At 46.8% G+C, this 24801-nt stretch overlaps 1 protein-coding gene across 1 annotated transcript in view; it reads right to left on the bottom strand.

Annotated features, from left to right (window-relative positions):
* Positions 1-2617: 2617 nt before the first annotated feature.
* ZNF462 (zinc finger protein 462) overlaps positions 2618-24801 on the bottom strand; it is a 142199-nt gene continuing 120015 nt past the window's right edge. Inside the window, exons 11-14 of the mRNA XM_081102994.1 lie at positions 23891-24114; positions 10456-10585; positions 5968-6091; positions 2618-4866 (exon numbers count right to left, since the gene is read on the bottom strand). Of these exons, the coding sequence (XP_080959120.1) occupies positions 4659-4866; positions 5968-6091; positions 10456-10585; positions 23891-24114 (686 nt within the window). The 3' untranslated portion in view covers positions 2618-4658. The remainder of the gene's footprint in view (positions 4867-5967; positions 6092-10455; positions 10586-23890; positions 24115-24801) is intronic.

Here is a 24801-nt window from a genome sequence, read left to right as displayed (position 1 = left end):
CTCTCTCTCCCCCTCCTCCCTCCCTTCCACTCTCTAGAAATCAATGGGGAAAAAAAATATCCTCAGGTGAGGATTTAAAAAAAGTTATATTGAGGCTGAGTCTTAAAGGGCAGATAACTTCCGGTGAAGAAAAGGAGTTTCACACCGAGGCAGAGGGAACGGCATTTGCAGGGCAGGGCATTTGGAAAAGAACAGACATTTTCAGGAGATGAGCATGATACTTTGAAGCGTCTTATGGTCTCCTGGGATCCAGTGCTGTCCCCATCACTCCCCTGGCCCTGAAATACAGATAGCTGCAAGGAAAGGAGTGTGTCTTAGCGTAATTTTTGTTAAGCTAAGGGCTCACCCTGTGTATGAGGAACCGATTTCTCACATGCCTCCCGAAATCAAATGTGTGCTTTTCCACGGACAGGAAAGGCATTCACAGTCAAGGTCATCAGCATCACTTCGAGGTGGGGGCAAAGCCTCACTACAGGAAGCTAAGAGCCCAGCAAGCTCCAGGGTCTTCATGGGAGTCATTTCTCCCACGGTGCATCTCTGCCCTCACTAGCTACGGGAAGACAGGTGTCGAGTCTCATTCGTTACACAGTGGAGAGCAGCAAATAGTTGCTCAAAAATGCTGGTTAAGTACTCGGGTAATGGGACCAGCATCCTGTGCTTTCTAAAGAACGGGGGGTTTCTATCCCCCCTCCTGTTTCCACGGTGTAAGTTCCTGATCATGGTGGAGCTTGTCAGTTCATGTTCTTCCTGGGCACTTAGGTAGAGAAGACCACACTTTCATGGGTAGGCAGGCTGTGGGACCAGGTCTAGCCCATGAAGCAAGAGACGAAGTGATGGGTGCTGCTCCCTGGGTGAGGTATTTGAGTGGGTAGACCACCTGCAAGCTCTCAGCAATGACCCTGGGATTCACTAGTTGAGATGGTAGCATCTTGGGATATAGATGGAGGAGCTTGGATCCCTGAATTGCCAGATGAAAGGGAGCCCCCCACTGGGAATATGTAAGAATTAAGTGAACCTTATTATGCTGTTTTGCTTTGTTGCAGCCCTACCATGACTAATATGTACATCCCACTTCCTCTCCGTAAGACAGAGAGGGAGCATGGATTACACATGAACTCAATGAAAACATTGCTAACTATTTGATGGAAGTAATGAGAATAGGTATGCTTTACAACAGACAAGTCCATTGTCACCTTCACTTCTTTAGAGAAATATACAGAAGAAACTTCTCCACCTGCAGTTCCAGAAAAGGTGGAGTATCCCTTGACCATTTGATAAGTTACTAAGATTGATTCTTGGTTGATCACTTTTTGCCTTGCTAACCAGGAAGCTCAGAGCCAAAAATAACCTCATGGAATGCGTTTTGCCAGTTCCCTATTATCAATCACTTAGCTACTCAGTCCTCATTTCCCTGGGGTCCTGATATTATCTGTTCTCTCTTGTGCTTTATATACGCTAATAAGTAAAACTTCCTTTTGTGAAGGGGAAAAAAGGAGATGAGGAAGGATGAGAACCAAACTTTTGGATGAACTCAGAACAAATGATCCACGAGCCATTCTCTCCTAACACTGAAGGCTGACAGGGTAAGTCGGCTCGAGTAGAACAATTGGTGTTGTTGATGTTGACTTACTCTTCTTCTAGGTTTCATGACTATTAATTTTTCCTTTGCTTTATAACAGCATAGCTCACAAAGTTAATGATGATAATTGCTGGTGCGGGATGCACAGGAAGATAGTTTGTGGCAGTGGGTGTAACTTGCAGTTAGTTTAAAATAGCTGTGCTCATGGATTCAGGGTCCCCAGATGACATTAATCATGGGCACTTCCTCCTTCTGAACTGTCATACACACTGATTCACAATTTTGATGGAAAGCATTCCCTCCATAAAATTCCCCAGTTGATGATACATTACCTGATGCAAAAATAGGAACATTTTAAAATCCCAGCTCACACCTCACCTTAGTTTTACCTTTGTTTTCCAGACCTGTGTGGATTCAGGGGCAATGCAACATCCTTTCTACATTTATCTGCCATCATATCTATCAATGATCTCCAACAGATGCACATAGACACATGTGAAAAAAATTCTTTATTAATTTCTCACATTTTATTACAAAATGTATGTTGCAAACAACTTGAATAACCTACTGTGTGTTTTTTGTTGTTTTTTTAAACCCTTGGCTTCAAGAACTCAGGATCTCCCTATCTTTCATCAAGTATTGGGAAACACTGATTATTGGAGTCAATAGGTTCTCATTTTGCTATTTACTTTCTTCTCTCAAGCTCTGAAAAAAATGTCCTCTGTATAAATTAAACACAAAAATGTTGTAAATTCTATGTCATTACAGTCAACAGAATTATAATAATGCATCCAAAATGTGCGGCCACAAAATATCAGGTATATGTTTGAAAAAAAGAAAAATGACATTCTAGCCTTGTTACAAGGATAATGGTCCCATATTTTTATTAACAGGTTAGCAAAACAAAATCCAATGGATTACAATATTTACATGTTATTTGAAAAATAAAGTAGTGATAAAAGCATGTCACAATTATTTTCTTTCTTTTTTTTTTCCTTTTTCTCTCTTTTCCTTTTTTTTCTTTTTTGTTTGTTTTTTGGTAACCATTACAAAACACCCAATCCAGGTATGGAACTGTTTAATACATTTGAAATGAGGCCAATTAAAAACAAATATGGACACGAAATGAAATCTCTGTTTAGATAGTTCACACTTTCCCCATTTTCTGGTTTCCACATGATGGCCCTCATCCCTAAAAAAAAAAAATTAAGATAAATGCCCTACAAAAAAAAAAGTCTTAACAGCAAGAAAATAAAGGAAGAACATGCTTTTCAAGTAAGCACTTATTTCACAAATGCAGTATCTTTCCATGGATTTTATTTGAAGCTATGTGGGACACTGTCATCTCTGCAATTCCCTTCCCTCTCTTCCCTCCCCCTCCCTCAACCCTTCCAAGTAAAAAAAAAAAAACAAAAACAAAAACAAAAAACATGAAAACCAAAGGACTCACACACACACACACACACACACACACACACACACACGAGAACACACACATCCAAGCACGCAAGCTCATAGGCTTCTAAAACCTAGGCTTCAAGGAAAGTTCTTTTCTACTCTTTGTAACGAAAACTCTCTGTTCACCATCAGAACATATTATAAATGTAGACTTAGATTTAGTCTAAGCCGCTCCCTCCTGAAAAAGCTAAGATGGGGAAACGGAGCAGCTGGCAGCTAGATTTAAACAAACAACAAAAAAGTAGTTCTCCAGGCTCCTTGTAGGATGGAAGTATTTCTTGTCCATTCTCACCAAAGGGATGGGATTCCCTTCTCCCCCCCCAAGTTAAATGAGAAACCGCCCCCCCAAAAAACACACACATTTCAAACAAAAGCAAAACACAGATTGGAAATCACACACAAAAGCCAGCCCATCCTAACAGAACGTATTTGTGTGAGACGGATAGTGTGATAATTTGACAAGCAACAAAAGGGTGAAGAGGACTTCCTCGTCTGGCCCACAAGCTGCATAGCTGTGCCAAAAAGTTTGGTTCTTTAGTTAAATTAAAAAAAAAAAAGTTAACTTCTTTGTTATTTCCATGTTTAAAATAAAAACATTCCTATTCACAAAAAAACCCTAAATCTCCCTTGCCCCAAATTAAAACAATATCAACACACACACACACACAAAGAAAAACAATTTATATGAAAAACTGAATTGTGCTGTGTTTGTAACACTCAAGCTGATAGAAAATGAACATGTGGCAAACGGAACTCCACAGTCACCGTAAAATTAGCTTGTATGAGTCTACCAAAGTCTAAATCATAGTTGAACACTAATAAACAGCTTACCTGGAATAAAGGATGACAATTCACAAACAGTTATCTAGTAATTAAAGTCTGTTTCTTTTTTTTGTTTTGTTTTTTACTAAAATAATTAAAAAAATCACAGTATTTTAAGAAATAAAACCCACATGGGGATTTTAAGCACAATTTGTGTTCCTTTCTTTAAAACTCTTTTTTTTTTTCTCCATTCACCATCTTGCCCAGCAGTTCTCTCTACATTTAACCACGACGACGACAGGTAGTACTGACAAATGCAGAGAATTCCCTTGGTTAAGTTTGAGGTACTAGGAAACAGGTGACTGTTTTATGCAAAGCAGTTTTTTTGTTTTCTGTTTTTGTTTTTTTTTTCCCAAAGCGGCTGCAGTTAGGTCTTGAAAAAAGCTTAAGGTATGAAAACTAGAAAAACGCACGGAAAGTTGTGCGTCAGAAAATGTTGTTCCCCTAAGAAGTCTTCTACTGTCATGGAGTTTGTTTCCACACACTGTCCAAGACCACCACAGGCCATGCTGTGCCCGGGAGGCGCTGCGCATCCCGCCACGAGCCAAACTTCCACGCTGAAGATCCGGGAGGGAAGGTGTAGTGATGGAAAAGGAGCCACATATTCCAACCATTTAAATAACTTTAATTTACATACTCACTCACACAGGTACCAGTGCTTTGAAAATAGATTGTTCAGTCCGAAAAAGCAGCTTTGTTCTGTCTTCTCTTTTCTGTCCCCCACGTCTCAGCCCGAGCTGGCCCTCCCACTTTGCGTCACGGTTCAAGTAAGGTTGTGATCCAGAATTCCACCCCACGCTTATTCCTTTTCGGCCTCTGCATTCTCCAGGAGAGATCTGTCGGCAGCGACGACGCAGATGGCTACTGTCTCGTTCTTTAGGGAAAAGTCTATCCCGAGTGCCTCGTCATCTTCCTTCTCCTCTATCGAGGGCATCTTAATACTGTCCTGCACGCTCTCTTGTAGGTGGATTTCTTCTCTGCTCACCTGCTGGGTGTCATTCAACGCCCTGGGAGGACATGGAAGGCAGAGACAGGTGAGTGTTTACTGTTTCCTAGTTAAATGAAAAAAGACTCACATCCTTAACAAAAGGCCTTGGGGTTTCCTTGGAACAAATGCTGCGCGAAAGGATGACTAAATTGCAAGGGACTTATCCTTGCTACCTGTTGTGCTTAGGTCAAGTATTGCTGGTACTTAAACCTACAAAAAGGCCCATTATCATGCTATGGTTTGATTACATCATGCTTTGTTTCCAGATGAATATAATGGTTTTATGTTTCCCGCCTCTACTGGGAACAGAGAGAAGCTGTAAGTGGTCAGAGCAAGTATTGTCTTATGCTCAAACTCCTCAGCGGAACCGGAAGCTAGGAGATTGGCTGTGTTTGTTAAGACTGAAAGAGCAGCCCCGGTGTTAAAGAGTTACTGGACAGGTCCAGAAACAAATCATAGAGAAAAACAAAAAGCAAAAACCCAAAGGCCGAACCCATGTCTTGGGAAGCTGAGTTAGTCTCTGAAGTTTAGGTGCTTCAGGTCTCAGGGGTACTTTCTGCTAAAAGCACCAACTCGTAGGCCCTGTATCTGGTGGACTAAGAGGATAATTTTATATTCAAGGATCTTACAGGTGTTTTACAGGTGTGCTCCCACCTACCTGGGAGGCAGGCAGAAGCTGGCTCTGTCCCCGAGGCAGAGCACTGAAGGCACCAAGAGGTGCGTGGGAATGTTCCAGGCCACTCAGGGAATGAGTCATCAGAGGCAGGAACAGAAGCCAGATCTTTTGACCCCGGTCCACGCTCTATCAGAGAACGCCACGCTAATGAGAGCTGAAGGGACACTGGCTGGAGAAAGCGCGACACTTGTACGCGAGGGCTTGAGTGGGATTTGTCATTTGTAGCGAAGGTGATTTTTTCATTTGACTTGTGTCTGGGTGACCATTTACAACACCAACCGAAAAGGAGACACTAGTTCCTGACATCTGTCTCTCCTCCCAGGCCCGGATATGTGACACAGAGGGGTCCGGGTGTCGGCAGGGGAACAATACCACCACCAGGAAGAACCTGACCGCCCTACCACGTCCCTCTGGGCCAAGGCGTCTGGGGACGGCTCAACTTACATGCCGTGTCTCAGCACGTGCCGCTCCCACTCGGAGCCCTGGGAAAACGCCCGCCCGCAAAATTCACACGGAAAGCGCTTCTGAGCATTCATGGCAGCCCCGTGGTCAGCAAACCTCATCAGATCTGTAAGGAGAAAGCGGAGCAAGCGTTACCCGAGTGCTGCGGGAGGCGGCGGAAGAGGTAAGCCAGCGTTTAGGAGACCTCCGTCCCTCCCTCGTCACACCATTTGTGAGAGCGAGTTCCAGATCCCCTGTCCTTCCTCCCACCGGCTTTTCACCCGAGGGCACTTCTGGAACGGCTCTCACGAACTGTACCTGGCTCCCAGGACCCACGCGTGCCCGTCCCCACCTCTCCAGCTGCTTCTGTCACAAACAACCTGGGTCATTCCCACGGCGCCTGAGCAGGTTGTCTATTAAATCTGCCGCGCCCGTGATGGTCTAGCAGTGCCTCACCGGTTAGCCCTATTCATTTTCTACTTGACATGAGTTTGCTCACTAAAGAGAATACAGGCTCCCGAAAGCATGGGCCAGGTTACGCGCAGACCCGGGGGTTTCAGTGCCTTCCAGTGGGAACGCCGTCCTGACTCCCGACGCGGTCACCTGTCACGGACCTCACCATCCACACCTCACGGGCTCCAAGCACCGAATGCCTGAAGGTGTGTGCTGGACCATGGGAGGCCGGCGTGTGAAAGCAGGCGTGACCTCGGCTAACGAGGGAGCCTGGCCAGCTGCCCGGCCCTTACTACTCAAGCGGTGAAATACAGAAGGCGGGGACATGCAGACATTTGGACAGGTCTGTTGTAGACATCAAACGTGGACTGTCATTGTTTTTTTCTCCTCTGTGGCGCTGGGCACATGGTAGGGTCTGATAAGCGTGGGTTGGGCGGCTAATTGTTTACAGGCCACTCCTCCTGGCAACCTCCACGACAGGAACTTTTGTGACCTTTGTGGGATCGGAGTCCCAGCCCATGTGTCCTTCATGACAGTACAGCGGGCCAAATTCTCCCGGGGGCTAGCACCAACCATCTCCCCAGATCTGATCCCTCGGTGCCTGTCTGTACAAGATGTTACAGCAGTGGTTCTCAACCATCCTAATGCTGCGACCCTTTAATACAGTTCCTCATGGTGTGGTGACCCCCAACCATAAAATTATTTTCGTTGCTACTTCATAACTATAATTTTGCTACTGTGATGAATCGTCATGTAAATATCTGATATGCAGGATGTATTTTCATTGTTACAAATTGAACATAATTTAAAGCATAGTGATGAATCACAAAAACCATATGTAATTATATATGTGTTTTCCGATGGTCTTAGGCGACCCCTGTGAAAGGGTCATTCGACCCCCAAAGGGGTCGCGACCCACAGGTTGAGAACCGCTGCGTTACAGGGAGACGTCTCCTGGTTGAAAGCTCCCAGCTCACAGGGTAGATATCTCCGTGCTGCCTTAATCCTCAGCACACAAGGCTAGTGAATAGGGCCAGTTTGAACAAAAGATGAAACATTTTTCTCACAAATTAAGAAGATCACCACACCAGCCATTAAAAATAATTGCACAGACTATCTCCCTTGATTCTTTTCGCTGGAAATGAGACAGCACCATCTGCTCGGCGCATTAATTTCTTAGCAGGGATTATCTTGGGCAAGAAATCAACAGAATGCCTTCCTGACTCCTCCCAACTGCATAATGAGAGGGGGTGGGGCGGAGCCTGCCTGGGTTAATTTTGGTTTCTTCCTGCCTGGTTTCTTCTCTTTCAATTTCCCTCCGAGCTTTCTAGGCGGCACCTGCAGGGTGGCCAGCCAGTCCTCTCTCCAGTTTTGGTGTTGGAAAAGGACGCCGGGAATGGGGTACCTACAAGGACGAGGGCCCCCCTGAACAAGGGCCCGATGCAAGTCCGCCCTGCCAACGAGGGGCAAGCTCCTGGCTCACGTGCCCTTTACCCCGAGGAACATGAAACCACTCATCTATTCTTTCCAAGGCTCTTCTGGCTCAGCCTCCGAGGAGGCCAATCATTACCTGTCACACGGCAAACAGCTCTCCACCCGCTGGAGCTGCCGCGCGAGAGCCACCACCCACTCTCCGCTCCTAGGAGACAGGCCGGCTGGCAAACACCCCCGGGCTATTGTGTGTCCTTTCTTCTCGCTGGCAAGAACCCATCTCCACGGTGGGAAATCGATTAGAAGGAGACGAGACAAACTCGGGAGGGACAGGAAGGTTTAGGCTGATGATTTCCATGAACAGTACTGGAAGTCGCTCCTGTAAATCTGCCACCCAGGGGGAGAGACAGACAAGCTTCTCCACCCCGAGACTTTCCCCATGTGGCTAAGGCTCATGAATGGGAAGCTACCCTCCAGTGAGACGCGATCGGACACGACCAAGCTCTTTCCAGTCCAACCGAGCAGGTCTGAAGCTCCCGTGAGGGGGCGGCCACGCAGCGCGAGTGGGAAACCTGCTTGGTGCCCACACATCCAACTGCCCCCTTTTCCCCTTCTACTTGTCTGTGCTTTTACTTTGGAGGAGTCACCGGGGAGGCCTCACAGGGGCTCCTGCCTCTGTCATGCTTATCACCTCTAAATTCACGTGTGCTCGCTTTAAAGACTCAGAAGTTGTAGGACCTGGGGGAGGGAGGGCGGGGTCAGGACATGAGGAGGCACAGGAGCCCCTCTGTTAGAGGAGCCCTTTCCAGGGAACTCGGGTGGCAGTGCACTGGTCCCAAGGAATCCGTCACCAAGAACATACACATGGAATGTTGAGCTTCTCAGATCACAGCCCTTGTCCAAACAAGAGGCGGAGGAGTCTGGCCCCTACTAACAGACGCTGTACCGTCACAGGGGCAATCACCCTACCCGGTGCGGATGCTTCCTCTGCCATTTATTCTTCAGGCCACCATGGGCATGCTGGCACACCCTGGCTCACAGTCCCTGCTGCCTTCCTAGCCACAGGGGACTAAGGTGGCCTCCTGCCACAGCGGCATGGTGGGGCGGGTGGGGTGGGGGTGGGAGTGAGAGCAGGTCAGGAAAAAAACCGGGAGAACCTCGGAGGGAAATCGTCACCAAATACTCTTCCTCAGGCTTGCAGATTGACCAAGGAGGAAAAAACAAAGCTATTTTTGTAAAAGTGTACCTTTAGAGTGAGACCTTAATGGCCACAGAATTGACAGAATTCAGGGTCAAGTTCCCTTCAGTAAACAGGCCACTGTCCACAGGGTTGGGGAACAGGAGGTCGTGTAAAAGGGATCTTCTTGCCTTTGGAGCCAAAAGACGAAATTCAACCTCTAGTGTTGTTGTTTTTTAAACTTTGCATGAACTCTTGCATTTCCTAGGCCTTTATTTCCCTGTTTGTAAAATGACAATAATACACCTACAGGAGGGTTATCATTTATTAGGTGGTTACTACGTTTCAAGGACTGGTTTGTGTGTAATCTGTGTCTTGGTGTTATCTCACGGAAGCTTTACACAACCCTAGGAGGTAAGTGATATTATTATTACTGATGAAGAATGCACAGGAGCTCCCCAGTCATATAGCTGTATTACCCAAACAGCTACTAGCGAAACGAAAGCCAGACCCAGGCAGGCCAACCGCAGACCCCTCTCCCAGGCATCTATAAACCACCCGCACTGGGCCTGGCACACGATGATGCTCTGCAGTGGCAACTAGCACCACCCCTCTCAGCACTGCGGTGACATCTATGGTCTAGTTCTCAGGCTTGGTACCCGTGTGACTCTGGTAAGTCTGCAGGAACTAAGGTAACAGATTTCAACCTATCTGCTCACAGGCACCGTCTTGGGATTTCCACACTATTCTGTGTTGATCAATGTCGAGAACAACTCTAAATCACATACATGTCTGTCTGTAATTACATATACTTTCAACAAGCTTCATTTTGAAGATAATTATAGACTAAGAAGAAGTTGGAAAAATAGTACAAAAATTCCATGAGACCTTCCCCCGTGTCCCCTGTAAACACATGACTAAATGAAAACTACTGGTTTTGTCAAAGCCAACGGCAAGGAGGTTAAGGGGAGGCCATGCTGAGGACTGAGAGAGAGGGGGGCCCGGGATTCGTCTCGAAGCCTCCCCCACTCACAGCCTCGGCAGATGAGCCCGTCGCAGCCATGGCAAATCGGCGTCCCATTGGGAGTTCACTGACGTTCCCGGAGAGCTCTGGTGTCATCCGTCTTGCCATTGGCCGGTCCTTATACTAAGACCCCAAGACACCCCTTCTCCTTGTTAAAAACAAATCACCACTCTACACTGTTAATAAACACATCAACCGCAGAGAGACAGAAAATGCCTGTTTCCCGTGGAGTTTCTACAGCTGGGGACAGTTTACAGACACGGCCCCTGACAGGGTTCTCGAGTCGGTCTGTTCTGCTCCTGAACTAAGGCATCGTTCCTTCTGCTATTCCCACAGCACCCCCCGCCTCCCCGTCTCCCCACGGACGCGCTGGCTGCCACCGGGCCGCAGGGCGGGCGGGACTCACCTCTGTCCTCGGCCTTGCCCATGTCCTCCTCCTTGTCCTCGTCCTCGCTGCTGGAACTCTCCAGCTTGCCCTTCATCTGCTCCAGCTGGTCCAGGTTGACCCGTCCGACCAGCTCGAAGTTCCGGCTCACCTGCAAGAGGCCAAGCGCACGATGGGGAGGCCGCGGGCGGGCGGGGGCCCTCTCTCCAGCACCCTTGCCCCGCCTGTCTTTGGAACCAGGACCGAACGACACCAGTGTTCGGCCCCACATCCCACGTGTTCAATGGGACCGTCGGCATCGGCCCCCCTTACTGAACTTGGTAAGAGAAGTGAGCTACCGTCGGCCAGAAAGCACAAGTACCATGAAGCTTGGCGAGTGGAGGCGGTGGCCAGCCAACAGTTCTTTCTTTGTCAATCCTCACCCGAGGACATTTTTCCCGGTGATTTTCAGACAGAGTGGAAGGGAGGGAAGAGGCTGGGGGGGGGGGGGGCGGTGGCCAGGGGAGAGAGGAACATTCAAGGGAGAGAGACACATATTAATTAGTTGCCTCCCGCCCTGCCAGGGATCAAATCCACGACCCTTCTGTCCTCGGGCTGGCGCTCTAACCACTGAGCCCCCGGCCAGGGCTGGGAAACCCTTTGTAGTTGAATTCAAAGCGGTGACTTTTGTAAACCACCCAGTTCTCCTGGAGGCGAAGAGGCTCTAAGTATCTAGAGAACCGGCGGGGACAGTCGCAGCCTCTTCCCCACGGTCCTGCCACCTGCAGGGCTGCAGGCTGTCCCAGTGCAGGCCCGGCGACAGTGACTTGATTCCTAACTCACACGCTGACCAGGAGCCACAGGCTAGCACAGGACTCAGGTCAACACACAGCCATGGGCTACCCCTGTGGCAGGCGCTGGGCTCCCCCGTTGGAGGGAGGGACGGGGGCGGGATCCAGCGAGAAGGAGACCCAGTCTGGCCCCCAGAGGCTCACAGTGTACCAGGTAGTTGGGGAGGGCAGACAGACATCATTCACTAGATTCCAAGGCAGACGCCCACAGCTGCTACACAGAGAGGGTAAGGAGGACGAGGAGAGGGAGGATTTACAAGACAATCCCGAATGTGTCCCCTGGACCAGATCGGAACACAGATCCCCCAGCACCAGATGCCGGGCAGATGGGAACATCACCATCAACTGTGCCAAACTCGAGAGAGACTCGCAGCATCAGGGCCAACGTGCAGCCCTCCGACAGGCTCGACATCGTCCCGACCACGTTCTGTAGGAGGGAGCATTTAAGAGGAGGAAGAGCCCTCGGGATAAAAGCTCTTTTGAAACCAGAGGAACAATACATGGACCGAACACAGCGAGGAACCCGGGAAGGCAGTCACTTTGAAAACAACGAGACACGAGGGCGGAAGAGCGGTCTGCGTCCGTCTCAATGCTCAACACTCGAGGACACAGGTTCTTCTTCTCACTAAGAAAGTTGTAAAAATTAACAGACAAAAGTGAGGAGGAGGAGGAGGAGGAAGCTGGACTCAGAATCTTGATGTCTCCTTCCACCCGTCTAATAAGAGTTCAGAGCAACAGTCTCAAAGGCACTTTTGCTTGTGGCACCTTCCTAAGCAGGGGTTTATCCACCAGGCCTCACGCCCATAGGCCTATGGGAAGCTTCACAAATTCATTTTTACAACATGAAGGAGGGGGGGGAGGCACAAGAGCAAGAGCTCTGAAGTCAGTCCGACCTAAATTCAAGTCCAGGGTTTGCCATCACTCAGACTCTGGGCAAGTTATTCACCATACATGTCCTCCTGTATAAAAGGGGGGTCAGCACACTACCCGAAGCACACCGTTCCCCCAAACGCCGCTTCCTGCCCCTTGCAGGGAATGTGGTCTTTTCCAATTTTGGCTTTTGGAAAAGGCGTATGATAAGCATTGTAAATGCATATTCATGAAGTTATGTTTAGCCACAAAGTCTGTATTTTAACCCAATAGCATTTATGACAAATATCTGAATAGAAGTTTGCTAGGTTGCCAGTTTTTAAGGAAAAGGAGGCAAGGTTCCAATCTGCCTAATTTTGAACTATGTGTAAAGAAACATCTTTTAAATGACTAGTACTTAAAAGGCAGCCTTTTCTGGCCACCTTCAGGCAAGCCACCTGTGTGTGTAAGGGACATGAGGGGTGGCAAGATGCCAAGAAACAAAAATAGTGAAACCGAGAATGGCCAAAAGGAAATCCCGTATTGTTTAATCCAGGAAGTCTTCATTGATTCCTTCATTCACTGGACAAGGACTTCCTGAGGGCCTACTGTGTGTCAGGCCCTGCACCAGGTACCAGAGCCCTGCTTCCCAAGGGCTCCGGTGACAGACCTGTCACCAAACCGAATGTCCCTTTTTGCTTTCCCGCCTCCCTCTTTCTTTTCCCTTCACTGGGAAACTGTTAACATTTTGGATTCTGCACGATTTTGAAAGAGTGCAAGACATTTTCCTGGTCTGATATTCATCTGAGGCTGCCCCAGGATTCAGCTGTCCTGAAGATTTCTAAAATCTCTCCTAGGCAATTAAAAGTTTTAAAAGGGAAAACATTTTTGTTATGTAATTACAAGATTTTTTAAAAAAACAAACACTCTTGATCGTGTTGGGGTTCTAACTCTACTTTAAGTCCCCCAGTCAGCCAGCCAATATTCATCTTACTGCACAAGCCTCCTCGCTGCATTTCTGAGCCCATCTCTCACCTGGATTAATGCCACGTCCTCCCTCCCGTCATCCATTCTCACTCCTCTTGCATCTAATCTCTGGTGCCTTCTGAGTGATTTTTAAAAAATTTAAATCTGTTCATGTCAGTCTCTGTTTGCCCTGAGGATACAATCCTCATTTCTTACTGAGACTTGTGTGGCGAGCGATCAGCGTACCCTGGCCTGCCCTCTCCCGGCTGCCTCCCTTTTGCTCCCATGGCCCTGAACTCGCTGAGCTTCCTGGGATCTGCCACGCTTCCCCCCCCCCCCCCCCCGGTGCACATGCCATTTCCCATTTGGAATTCCAGCCTGTCCCCTTCACGCGGGGACTTCTGTCTTACAGCCTCGATTCAGTGTCGAACTCCTCCTTGGTTAAATACCCTGGCTCTGCACTCCCACAGCACCCTACACTCGCCTTAGGTAACTCATCCCCCTCAGTAATTCATTGTTTATGGCCTTCACACTGCCCCCCTCCACCTCCCACCCAAACTGCTAACTCCTGGGGAACCTCTGCCTCCGACTCCCAGCGGGATCTCACCGGCCAGGCCTGGCATACATATCCTCTGTATCAGTGGCATTCTCAATCACTATATAACGTTTCATTAGGGGATATGTTGTAGTTTACTGTTCCCATGTGAGTTTACCTTTGGCTTTTCTGGCTTGTCACTATTAAAAATGCAGTAATAGACCTTATGGTATGTAATCCTTTCTTTCCTGTTTAGCTTTAATTTTATAGGCTAAATTTGCTGAGGCGAAATCACAGGGTCAAAAATCAAAGAGTTTGGACTTTATTGAAATTCCGATATATGTGTAAGTTGGTTTCTGGAATGAGCATCCCTGTCACGTCTGGACCAGAGACTGGAGGGTATCTGACCACCTTTCTAACGGTACAGAGGACAATTAGGGAAAGCCACCTTTTCCTCTGGAGATGATGGTAATTTATTACCTGTTTTCCAAAAGGCCCACAACGGAGGGAGAAAAAGAAGCGTAAGAGTTTAAGATTTAGGAGCCTTTTGAAGGCAAAAGCCACACATGGCTTTGAAGGGTGGATTGTTCAAATACATAATCACTCAGACTATAAAACTATATGCAGCCTTGGCCAGTGTGGCTCAGTTGGTTGGAGCATCATCCCGTACACCAAAGCGTGGAGGGTTCAATTCCCGGTCAGGGCACATACCCACGCTGCAGGTTCAATTCTGGTAGGGGCATGTACTGGCGGCAACCAATAGATGTGTCTCTCTCTCTCTCTCTCTCTCTCTCTCTCTCTCTCTCTCTCTCTCTCTCTCTCAATGAAAGGCATATCCTCAGGTGAGGGTTAAACAAAACTACACGCAGATCCTTATATCCTGTGAAAGTTATTTGTGAATGCCCCAAACCCCAAAGTCCCCTGTGAAGGCCATTAAGCCAGAGTCGTGGTGAAGTCTGCCATCCAACAGGAATGTGAGATAAGGGGCACCGACCAGCAAATGCTTTCCCCTGAAAGTTAAACTTGCACCGATGACCCTGCCAACCCTTCCACGCTCGCGCTGAGCGTCCAAGCGTCACAACCACATTTGTCCCTGCTTGTTGGTCTTTAGCCTCTTGGCCGATGGCTTAGGTCTGCCCCCAGCATAGGAAAGGAATTCTGTACTGAGGCTTACTTCTCAGGGAGAGGCACCCTGTGATGTACAACTATTACCAAGGTGAGCATGCATTTTCATAGGGTGTTAGGTGGGCAAACCCAGTCTTACAGGGAAAACTGATAGACACCTGTTAATGGAAAAGCGCAACTGGACACCCGTCTGCAGATCGCTTAGCAGATGCGAAGTGGGGCAGCCGGTGGCGAGGAAAAATCCGCCTAACGTTCCCAGAGTTTCCTCCCGCTGACGCAACATCTGTACCTTCAGAAAGGGACACCCAGCCAGGGTGTTCGCATCACCGAACACTCCATGTCCGTGCTAAGAAGGAAGGCCAAAGGGAACGTTTTATTTCCAGAGAACGTGACACCGGAGAACACGGGAAAACTGCCTCCCCCATCACAAGCCGAGGACATGTCGCGCGCAGATTTCCAAGGACTCACGGGCAGGCTGGCCGTCTTCGGGGAGGGCCAGGTGGGCACGTGTCTTAGGCTTTCAGGGCCCCCCAGTCTCTGTCGCAACCGCGCGACTGCTGTGCTAAACACCGAAATCCAAATTTTATGTCATTTCACATGTCACGAAATACTACTCTTGATTTTTTTCCAGCCGTTTAAAATGTCAAAACCCCTGTTAGCTGGCAGGCCACATAAAACCAGGTGGCGGCCGGATCTGGTCCAGGGCCAGAGTCTGCCACCCTGATTACAAGAGCCGGGGGTTTAGCCAGCAGACCACGGCGCCACCTGAGACGTCAGAATGGGGAGGAGGGAGAGAAAGCAGTGGGAGAAAGCTTCAACAGGGCAGCGTCTCCCCAGTTCCTCACAGGAAGATGGCCAGGGGTGCGGGTCAAAATCTTACATTCCCAGGTAAGAGCATTTCCATCAGAGCGCTCGTAAAGCTTCTAGAAGGACGTTCTCAGGTTCCTTGGGAGGAGCGCTGGGCCAGCACATCTGCCCCCTGTTTTATGGGTAACTTTATCAAGCACTTAACATACTGGGCTGTGTTCTTTATTTAGCTTTCTATGCTCAGTGCGGAGTACAAGGTCAGCCGTGTGGTTGACACTCAGTAAATGTTATTTCAATTTGCCAGTAACATAAACACTCATGGTAGATCGTAAAGCATAGAGAAGTTCATAATATTGCCTTAAGATGTGCGTCCCCACGATATAAATACGTTTGCTAATGAGAGAATAAAATTGGACGTTTTCTAAAAGATTTTGATTCAATTCCAACCAAACAGCTATTACGCGCTAAAAATTAATCCAGAAATTTTCTATGTATCATTTAACTCCTATAACCACTCTGCAAGATATGCGTTACCTTCCCTGTTTGTAGATGAGGAAAACAGAACACAAGACAAGTGCGTGCTAAAGCCAGGGTTAGCACTCACATCGTCAGGTGATAAAGCGCCCACTTCCCCATTATAATGCCAATCCTCTGGAGACATGTAAAATTGTTTACCAAATAGTCAACGTGACCCAACAGGCGGAATACAAGGAAGAGAAAGTACTGTGCCGACAATGCTCTGTTGCAAAACTAGAGGGGACAGAGGAGTAGAATCTTTTGGGACTTTTTCTTCAGAAGAAAATGCTTTCTAAGAACAATAAGGATAAAGATGGTCAATTTCCAGTAAGGGTATGGAGCACAGAAGTCAAGAAGGCAACTGCTTGCTTTTGCAATCACTGGGTCAGAATCAGAAAACATGCTTTCCTGCCAGACCCATCCTAGCAAAGCAGACAGCATCAACTCGTGTTGAGAATCTCGGCATAACTCCGGTCCCAAGTTCTCCAGAGAGCCGAGTGCAAGGATCATTAAGAACGTCAGACCGCTCTGCTGTTGGCCAGTGGAGCCCTGGCCAGTCTCCCGGGCTGGAACTCAGAGGCAAAGATGCTGATGCTGCCGCCACGTTCTGCTTCTTGGAACAAACGGAACACTTAACATTTCCTACTTGAAGAGTGATTTCATTGATTGATTGAGCAAACGGCTACTGGAGCCTTTACAGCATGCAGGGCACTAGATCAGACTTGGGAAGGAAAGAGAGGTAAGTAACGGGGTTTCCGACTTAAGAACAGTGCATCCCATGGCAAGACAGGGACTTGCTGAGAGTCAAGTGCAAGGTCAAGCAGCATGAACTAAAGGCCTTTATAGAGGAAGAAGGAAAGTCCTATGGACGCCTGGAAGCAGGAGCAGTTACTTCTGATGGGAGAGGTTAGTGGATAGTTTCGAAGGAGATAGAGAACGTGGAACATTTGCTTGGAAAATGTCATCTCAGGTTCTGCCTGGCAAGTCTCTCTGAAAAATGGCCTCGCCTCCTTTTCATCTACTGAATTCTCTCTTCCAAAGTATATGAAGAAATGGGTCTAGAACTGATAAATCAAGAAGCAAGACTAACATGAGGGAAAACAGAGCTGGAATGACCTAATCTTCTAGAGAAACCTTTAGGTTGCAGAAATCCTTGGGCTTGTAAAACTAAAGTTGCTAGTCCTATATAATAAAAGGGTAATATGCAAATCGACCCTAACAGCAGAACAACTGGGAATGACTGGTCACTATGACACACACTGACCACCAGAGGGAAGACACTCAATGCAGGAGCTGCCCCCTGGTGGTCAGTGCACTCCCACAGGGGGAGCTCTGCTCAGCCACAAGCCAGGCTGCCAGCTGCCAGTACAGCGGTGGTGGTGGGAGCCTCTCCCACCCCCTCAGCAGCGCTAAGGATGTGCGACTGCAGCTTAGGCCTGCTTCCCGCTGGCAAGTGGACATCCCCTGAGGGCTCCCAGGCTGCCAGAGGGATGTCTGACTGCCAGCTTAGGCCCAATCCCGCCCCCCCCCCACGCCCCGGGGAGTGGGCCTAAGCCAGCAGGTGGACATCCCCTGAGGGGTCCCAGACTGCAAGAGGGCACAGGCCGGGCTGAAGGACGTCCCCCTGCCACGAGTGCACAAATTTTTGTGCACCGGGCCTTTAGTAATAAAATAAAATAAAGAAGTGGCCAAATGTGTGTTTATGATCTGGCATTGGGCAAGGTGCTTCTTTTGTTTTGTTTCTTCTCTCATTTCCTTTGCTGGAAACAAACAAACGCTCTATATGACTTTTTTTTTGCCACTGCGGGTTTCACTGGTCCAGAAAGCTGACCAGTTTTATTGGAATCACTGAACTGCTGGCGGTTCCTCCCGAGCTCAGTGTTCTGCTGCTTCTGCCAAACTGGCGAAAAGGAAGAGATACGAGTTCCTTAGAGTTCAGCCGCCTGAGGCTCCATTTGTATAAAAAAATTAAAAACATTTCAAAGTAAATTAAATTAGTGACTGTGTATTGCCTGAATAGACTATCCTTCTAAATTTAATATACTGAACATGACAATTTTACGAGCAAACTAAGTTAGAGATAATATATTTTTATGTTCCTTAAAGTAGCAAAGAGACTTCAGAACCATAAAGAACACTAACAAGGTACTGAATAGAGTTAAACTTTCTTTAAAAAATGTGTTTTGTGGGTTTTTTTTTTTTAAAATGAGAGCGCAAGGATTGGGGGTTGGTTTTTGTTTTGCTTTGTTTTTTCATGACTTCAAGTTTCCTGGAGACGTTACGTTTTAACTTTCACCAGCATTGCTAATAAATGGCACTGTAGATATAGGACTTCATTGAGAGTGTGTGTGTGTGTGTGTGTGTGTGTGTGTGTGTGTGTATGTGTTGCGGGGGGGAAGGAGGGAGGGAGAATGGAGGGGTTGAAATAATAGAATAATCTGTCTTTTAGGAAATCTAGTGAGATCAAAATATGACAGAAAGTGGAGGATGAAAAAAAAAGTAAAGATGCTGCACTGCTTACTTTACACTCCAAGATAGTCCAAGTGCTTCCTTGTCCGCCAGCACAGAGAGAAAGGTCTGGGAGACCAGGGTCTAGGCCACCTGGAAAATGAGTGCTGGCTGTCCCCCTTGGCTTCCGGGGACAAACATGGCAGTGTCAGTCCGGCCACTTTAGATTGGTTCTTAAAAGGCAGGCTGCATTTAATGCCTCTCCGTCCTGCTGTAACCAGTGTTTGGTCCCATGAACCATACAGTCTTTACAGACATTCCAGGCAGAACGGACAACTCCAGTTTTCCATGTCCAGTTCTATGTCATCAAACCCTTTGGCTGAAAATACATCCTACAGTGTCTTTTAGTTTCCTCTGTGGATTCTGTCCATCACATGACATCAGCTAAAGCTACTCGTGGAACACGGAGTCTTAAAGCTGAGGAAAAAGAAGCAAACCTTAGCTTAGAACCTATTGCTAAGTCTCCTGCACATTTCTATTTTGGGCAGTTTACACGTTAACCTGGATCTCGGGCATCTTGCAGACTTATCTGTCCAGGATCAACATTATGAAAGCGGCAGGAAATTAACATTTATTGAGAGCCTGTTATGTGCTAGGTCCTGGGAAACGTGCATCTTCTAGGTGTTGAGTTCTGCTTTCCTTACTATAAAATTCATCTATTATATATTTTTTAAAATCACCTATTTTAAATGAACAGTTTAACGAGTTTCAGTGTTCATGCACTTGTGCATCCTTCAACACAATCTGTTTAAGACCCCTCCTATCACTCTAAGAAGTTCCCTCACACCCTCTGCAAGGAATCCCTGCACCCTAACTCCAGCCCCAGCCAACCTCTGATCTGTTTCATCTCTAGTTTTGCCTTTACTGGAAATTTCATATAAATGGTGTCATACAATCTGAAGTCTTTTGTGTCTGGCTTTTGTACACTTAACATGGTATTTTCAAGAATTATCGACATTGTTGCATGTGTCCATCACTCATTTATTTTTATTGATAATCAGTATAATTCTACTGTGTGGATATATGTATGTGTCACATTTTATCAGTCAGCTTTATGTGGGAGACTTGCTGGATCAGGTGATAAGTGTATGTTTAGCTTTTCAACAAATGCTCCAAATGCTCCCACAAGTGGATGTGCCATTTTATACTCCAAACAGCCCTGGGTGAGATTATCTTTGTCATTTTAAATCAGTTATCTTCTTACTACTGAGTTGTAAAGGTTCTTTATATTTTTTAGTTAAAGTCCTTTGTTCCATAACTACTTTGCAAATATTTGCTTCCCATCTGTTGCTTGCTTTTTCATTTTCTTAATAGTGTCTTCTGAAGAACAAAAATTTAATTTTGATGACATCTAATTTATTGATTTTTTTCTTTTGCTGTCCAGAACTTTTGTATTGTATCTAAGAAAATGTTCCCTAACCAAAGGGAAATTTTCTACTCTTTTTCTATAAGTTTTATACTTTTAGCCCCTTCGTTGAGGTTCACAATACATTTTGCTTTAATTTTTGTGTTGGAAGTGACGTTAAGGGTCAATGCTCATTATTTTGCATATGCAAGTCCAACTGTTCCAGCACTTTTTGTTGAAAAACTATCTCTTCCTTATTGCCTTAGCACTGGGATGCAAATCAATTGACTGCATATCTGAGGATTTACTTCTTCTGCACCACTGATCTAGACATCTATCCTTATGCCAAAACCACATGCTCTTGGTTACTGTAGCTTTTTAGTAAGTTTTGGCATTAAGAAGAATGAGTTCTCCAATTTTGTTCTTCCTCCACGCTGTTTAGGCTATTCTAGGTCCTTTGCATTTCCATATACATTTTATTCTCAGTTTATCAATTTCTACCAAAGGACAAAGCCTACTGAGATTTTGACAGAGAGTACATTGAATATGTAGATCAATTTGGGAAGAATTACCAATATTGAATCTAGTCCATGAATATGGTATATATTGCATTAACTTAGTTCTTTTATTTCTCTCACTGATATTTTGTAGTTTTCACTGTACAGCTTTCACAGGTCTTATGTTAAAATTTATTAAGAATTTTATTCTTTTTGATGTATTAGCAATGAAAATGACCTGTTTAAAATTTCATTTTCAGATTTTCCATCATCAGCATATAGAAATATCATGTATTTTTATTGATTGACCTTATATCTTGCAACTTTGCTAAACTCATTAATATTCTAGTAACTTTTAAGTGGATTACTTAGGATTTTCTACCTACAAAGATCACATTGTCTGTGAACAAAAACATTTTATTTTTCTTTCCAATTCTTATGCCTTTAATTTCTTGTTCTTGTCTTATGGTCCTTGACTTCTGTACCTAATTATTAGCAAACGTCTCTTCAGTACACTGTACGCTCCTACACTCATTTCATGAATGCTGAAATCAGATTTTTGTATATCCTTCACCCTAACAAATGACTGTTTTTAATAGTGCATAAATGCCTGCCAGTCAAAAATTCTATTTCAGCAGCAGTGCTATCTTTGTTTATGAAATAGTGTTTGGATAATTATTTAAAACATGTGAACTGCATTTTGCACTTATCATTTAGAAAAGAAGGAACAGAAATGGGAAAAAGATAGTGCTGCCATCAGTAATAAGCAGGAGTCTCATAAACTTAATGGCAATTGAGACAAAGATGAAAATCATTAGCCGTGTGAAAGCAGCAATTCTGTGGCATCAATTAGGTGTTCGGCGGACTTAATAAGCTGGTCAACCACAAGAAAGAATAAAACTAAAGAACATAACTTGGCAACTGAACATGTAACATCAAAGTCGTGTCTGAAATGCAAGGTCTAATCAGTGATTTTATACACGTTAGGTCTTCGGGAACGTAACTGCCTTTGTGACACGTATAACCATTGTTCTACTTGAACACAAATCAGTTCACAGATACACTGAAGAACACAGTGGATCTCAAAATGTGGGAAATACCAGGACTTCCTTTAATCTTACAAAACCTGCCGAGAAGGGTGTCACGATTCCCATCGAGAAATCACAAACCAGACACAGAAAAGAAGTCACTTGCTGAAGTTATAGTCAGTCAATCGTGGAGACAAGACTCAAACCCAGGTCTGTTTGGCTCCAAATGCTCTAAATGAGGCCTGTTTTCCTGAGCAATCCAGTTCCCTGGTGCAGATGCCCGAGCCCGGCCTTGCTTGCTTGTGCAGGAAGCTTCTGGTTGCACATCTGCATGGCTTCTAACCCCGGGATCCCCCAGTGACTCACAGGCTACCCTGCAACAACTAGGGAAGAATGATCATCCTGACTTGCTCTAGCCTAAAACTACCAGCCTGAAGTTTGAACACAATCTATACTAATAAAAGGGTAATATGCTAATTAGACCAGACAGACCAGACGTCTTCTGGGCAAAGCCATGGTGGCAGGGGCAGAGGCGGTTAGGGGCAATCAGTCTGCAGACAGGCAGAGGCAGTTAAGGGCGATATGGCAGGCAGGCAGGTGAGCAGTTAGGAGCCAGCAGTCCCGAATTGTGAGAGGGATGTCTGACTGCCGGTTTAGGCCCAATCCCGCAGTCGGACATCCCCCAAGGGGTCCCAGATTGGAGAGGATGTAGGCCAGGCTGAGGGACAACCCCCCTCCCGTGCACAAATTTTGTGCACCGGGCCTCTAGTTAATAAGAAATAAAAAGATGTGAGGTGGTTACATAAATAAGATACATGGACATACATATGAGAGCTGGGTTTGAAATCAGTGAGGGATTTTCTGTTGAGTTTGGGGGCAGAGATGCCCAGGAAGTTGGACTAAGAAAGGATATTAAAGTTTTTAAGTGGGGTAACTCAGGCTTTCTCTGCTTTCATGTTTGGGCAGACGCATTAGAAAATGAATGCAGAAAAGTTACCATAACAATCATTGAACTGTGGCTGGGCAATAAAGTTCAGCCTTCTCTCTCAACAACACCACCCACTCCCCCCCCCCCACCCCCTAGGAAAATTCTAACCCTTGGGTGCAGGTGACTCAGACCGAAGTCTTTACTGTAGGGTGGTTGTGCAAGGCCAGGAGAGAGGCTCAGGATGTATTTCCACGGAGAGGACACGGAGCAGGAGAGAAGGAAGCAACAGCGCAAGCACTTCTCCTGGTGCCCTAAGAACACACTCGCTAGAGGTTGTGGATTTCTTGGTTAATTAGAAAGCCTTTCAACAGGCTCTTTCCAGAACAAATACAAATCACAGTGCCCCCTGCATTTGGCAACACACGAAGCCAGAAACAATCGTCTCCATCCCTGAGGTGAAAAAATAAGCCCCGTGAGAAGTGAGGAGGCTGTGCTACATCACGGTGCCCTCTGAGCAGCAGCCCTTTTGAAAGAGATCCCCCTTCCACACCTTTTATTTTACTTCCTGCGTGAACCTGGTCATCGATCCCACTCCCCAAATAGCACACGCATCTTACAGCCCGTCTAGTGTTTACACGTGAAGTGGGATGCCCTGGGAAAAGCTTCGTAGCTAGCACAATATTAGAAACAGCCTACACAACCGAGGGACACGGGAAGAGGAGGGGCCTGCAACTATGGGTTCACAGCCTGTCACCCATTTGTAAATAAAGTTTTATTAGAACATGCCCATGCCCATTCCTGGAGGTCTTCTTCTACGGTGGCTTTCTTGTTATAAGGGCAGAGTTGCCACAGAGATGGTCGGGCCCACAAAGTCTAAAATAACTACTATGTGGCCCTTGGCAGGAAATGCTGGTCAGCCTTTGAGGTAATATGTTTAAATAATATGGAAAAATAGCCATGTTAAAATGTTAAATAAATAATAATAATAAAAAAGGTAAATCAGCGGTTTTCAACCAGTGTGCTGCAGAATTTTTAAAACATGCAATACCCGACTACTCAGTCAGGGCACTGACCTCTTTTCCCTTAGATTGTCAAATAAAATGACAGCGGCCAACGTAAGAGCCATCTGGTGTGAATGAATCAAAGTTATACCTTTTTTTGTCAGATCGGCAAAAAATATATTTTTTGGTGTTCCGCAGAATTTTAGTAATTAGTTTATGGGTGCCACAAGATGAAAAAGGCTGAAAATAGCTGATGAAAAGCAAAGGAAAGTGGGCCTAAGAGAGACCAAAGTGTTAAGCAGTTGGATTTGGGTGGTAGCCTTACTGGTGATTTTTCTTACTCCATCTATAATGACCTCACACGTCTGCTATGATAGGAAAAACCGAACCTCACTGCAAACACGGTTTCAGCTCGCGTCTGCCTCGCACGCAGCCGGCGGCGGTGACTACTTTCAGCAGCTCCGCCCGGCTCGGCCGCGCACGGTGCGCTGAGCGTGGGAGGCGGAAGTCCCGGCAAGTACCTTATGCTCGTCCCGCAGGTGGCCGTCCAGTTCCTCCGTGTGCTTGGCCTCGTAGTAGCAGAGCTGGCACTTGTACGGTTTCAGTTCATTGTGCTTTTCTATGTGCTGCTGGAGGCTCTCGTCACTGGAGCAGGTGAAGGTGCACTTGTCGCAGCGGAAGACCACTCCCTGCAGGTACTTGGACAGCTTGGACCGGCACACCTCGATGGGGACCACGCGCTCTTCTGTGGGGACAGGGTGAATGGGAAGATGGGGATCGTTACTGACGGCAAGCAGACCTTCTTCCTTCGGAACATGAGCGGGAACTCACCCCTTCAATTAGCTACCTCTCACGACTTTCAGTCCGTGAACCACACGCACAAACTGCCCCCTCCCCGCCATCGTCCGAACTAACGTGTTCCTCGACACAAATCGGTGTTTCTGAGACCAACAGCTCTCTGTGTATTACTATCCAGGATGATCTACAGGCAGGGGTGGGCAGGCTGGATGGTGCCTGGCAGGTTCGGAATGGAGGTGAGGGAAGGAGGGGCGAGGGATGGCAAGTGGCGGCCGTTTCTACCAACATTACTGACGATCAACAGCCACCAATTCCCACTTCTCCCGTGTGATGTGGGTGGACTTGCCGACGTCTTTAAGGGGGCAGGGCACCGACATTCCCCGAGCACCTCTGTGCCCCCACCGTGCGCCTTCCTAGCAACTCATCCAGGCTCGAGTTACTCCCATTTCCCACAAATGAGTAAGGTGAGGGACAGAGCCCTCAGGGAACTTCAAAACCCACAGACACTGACATCGGCCACGCTGCCGACCTGCGAACCCATGACGGCATCGTCTCCAATCCCATTCCTGTTCCCCTTCCTACATGTCCTCCAGGGGGCAGTTCTCCTTTCCCAGAAACCGAGGGAATGTCTAGT

This window comes from Myotis nattereri, assembly GCF_964212035.1.
Source record: "Myotis nattereri genome assembly, chromosome: 12".
NCBI lineage: Eukaryota > Metazoa > Chordata > Mammalia > Chiroptera > Vespertilionidae > Myotis > Myotis nattereri.
This window is presented reverse-complemented; position numbering and strand designations above follow the sequence as displayed.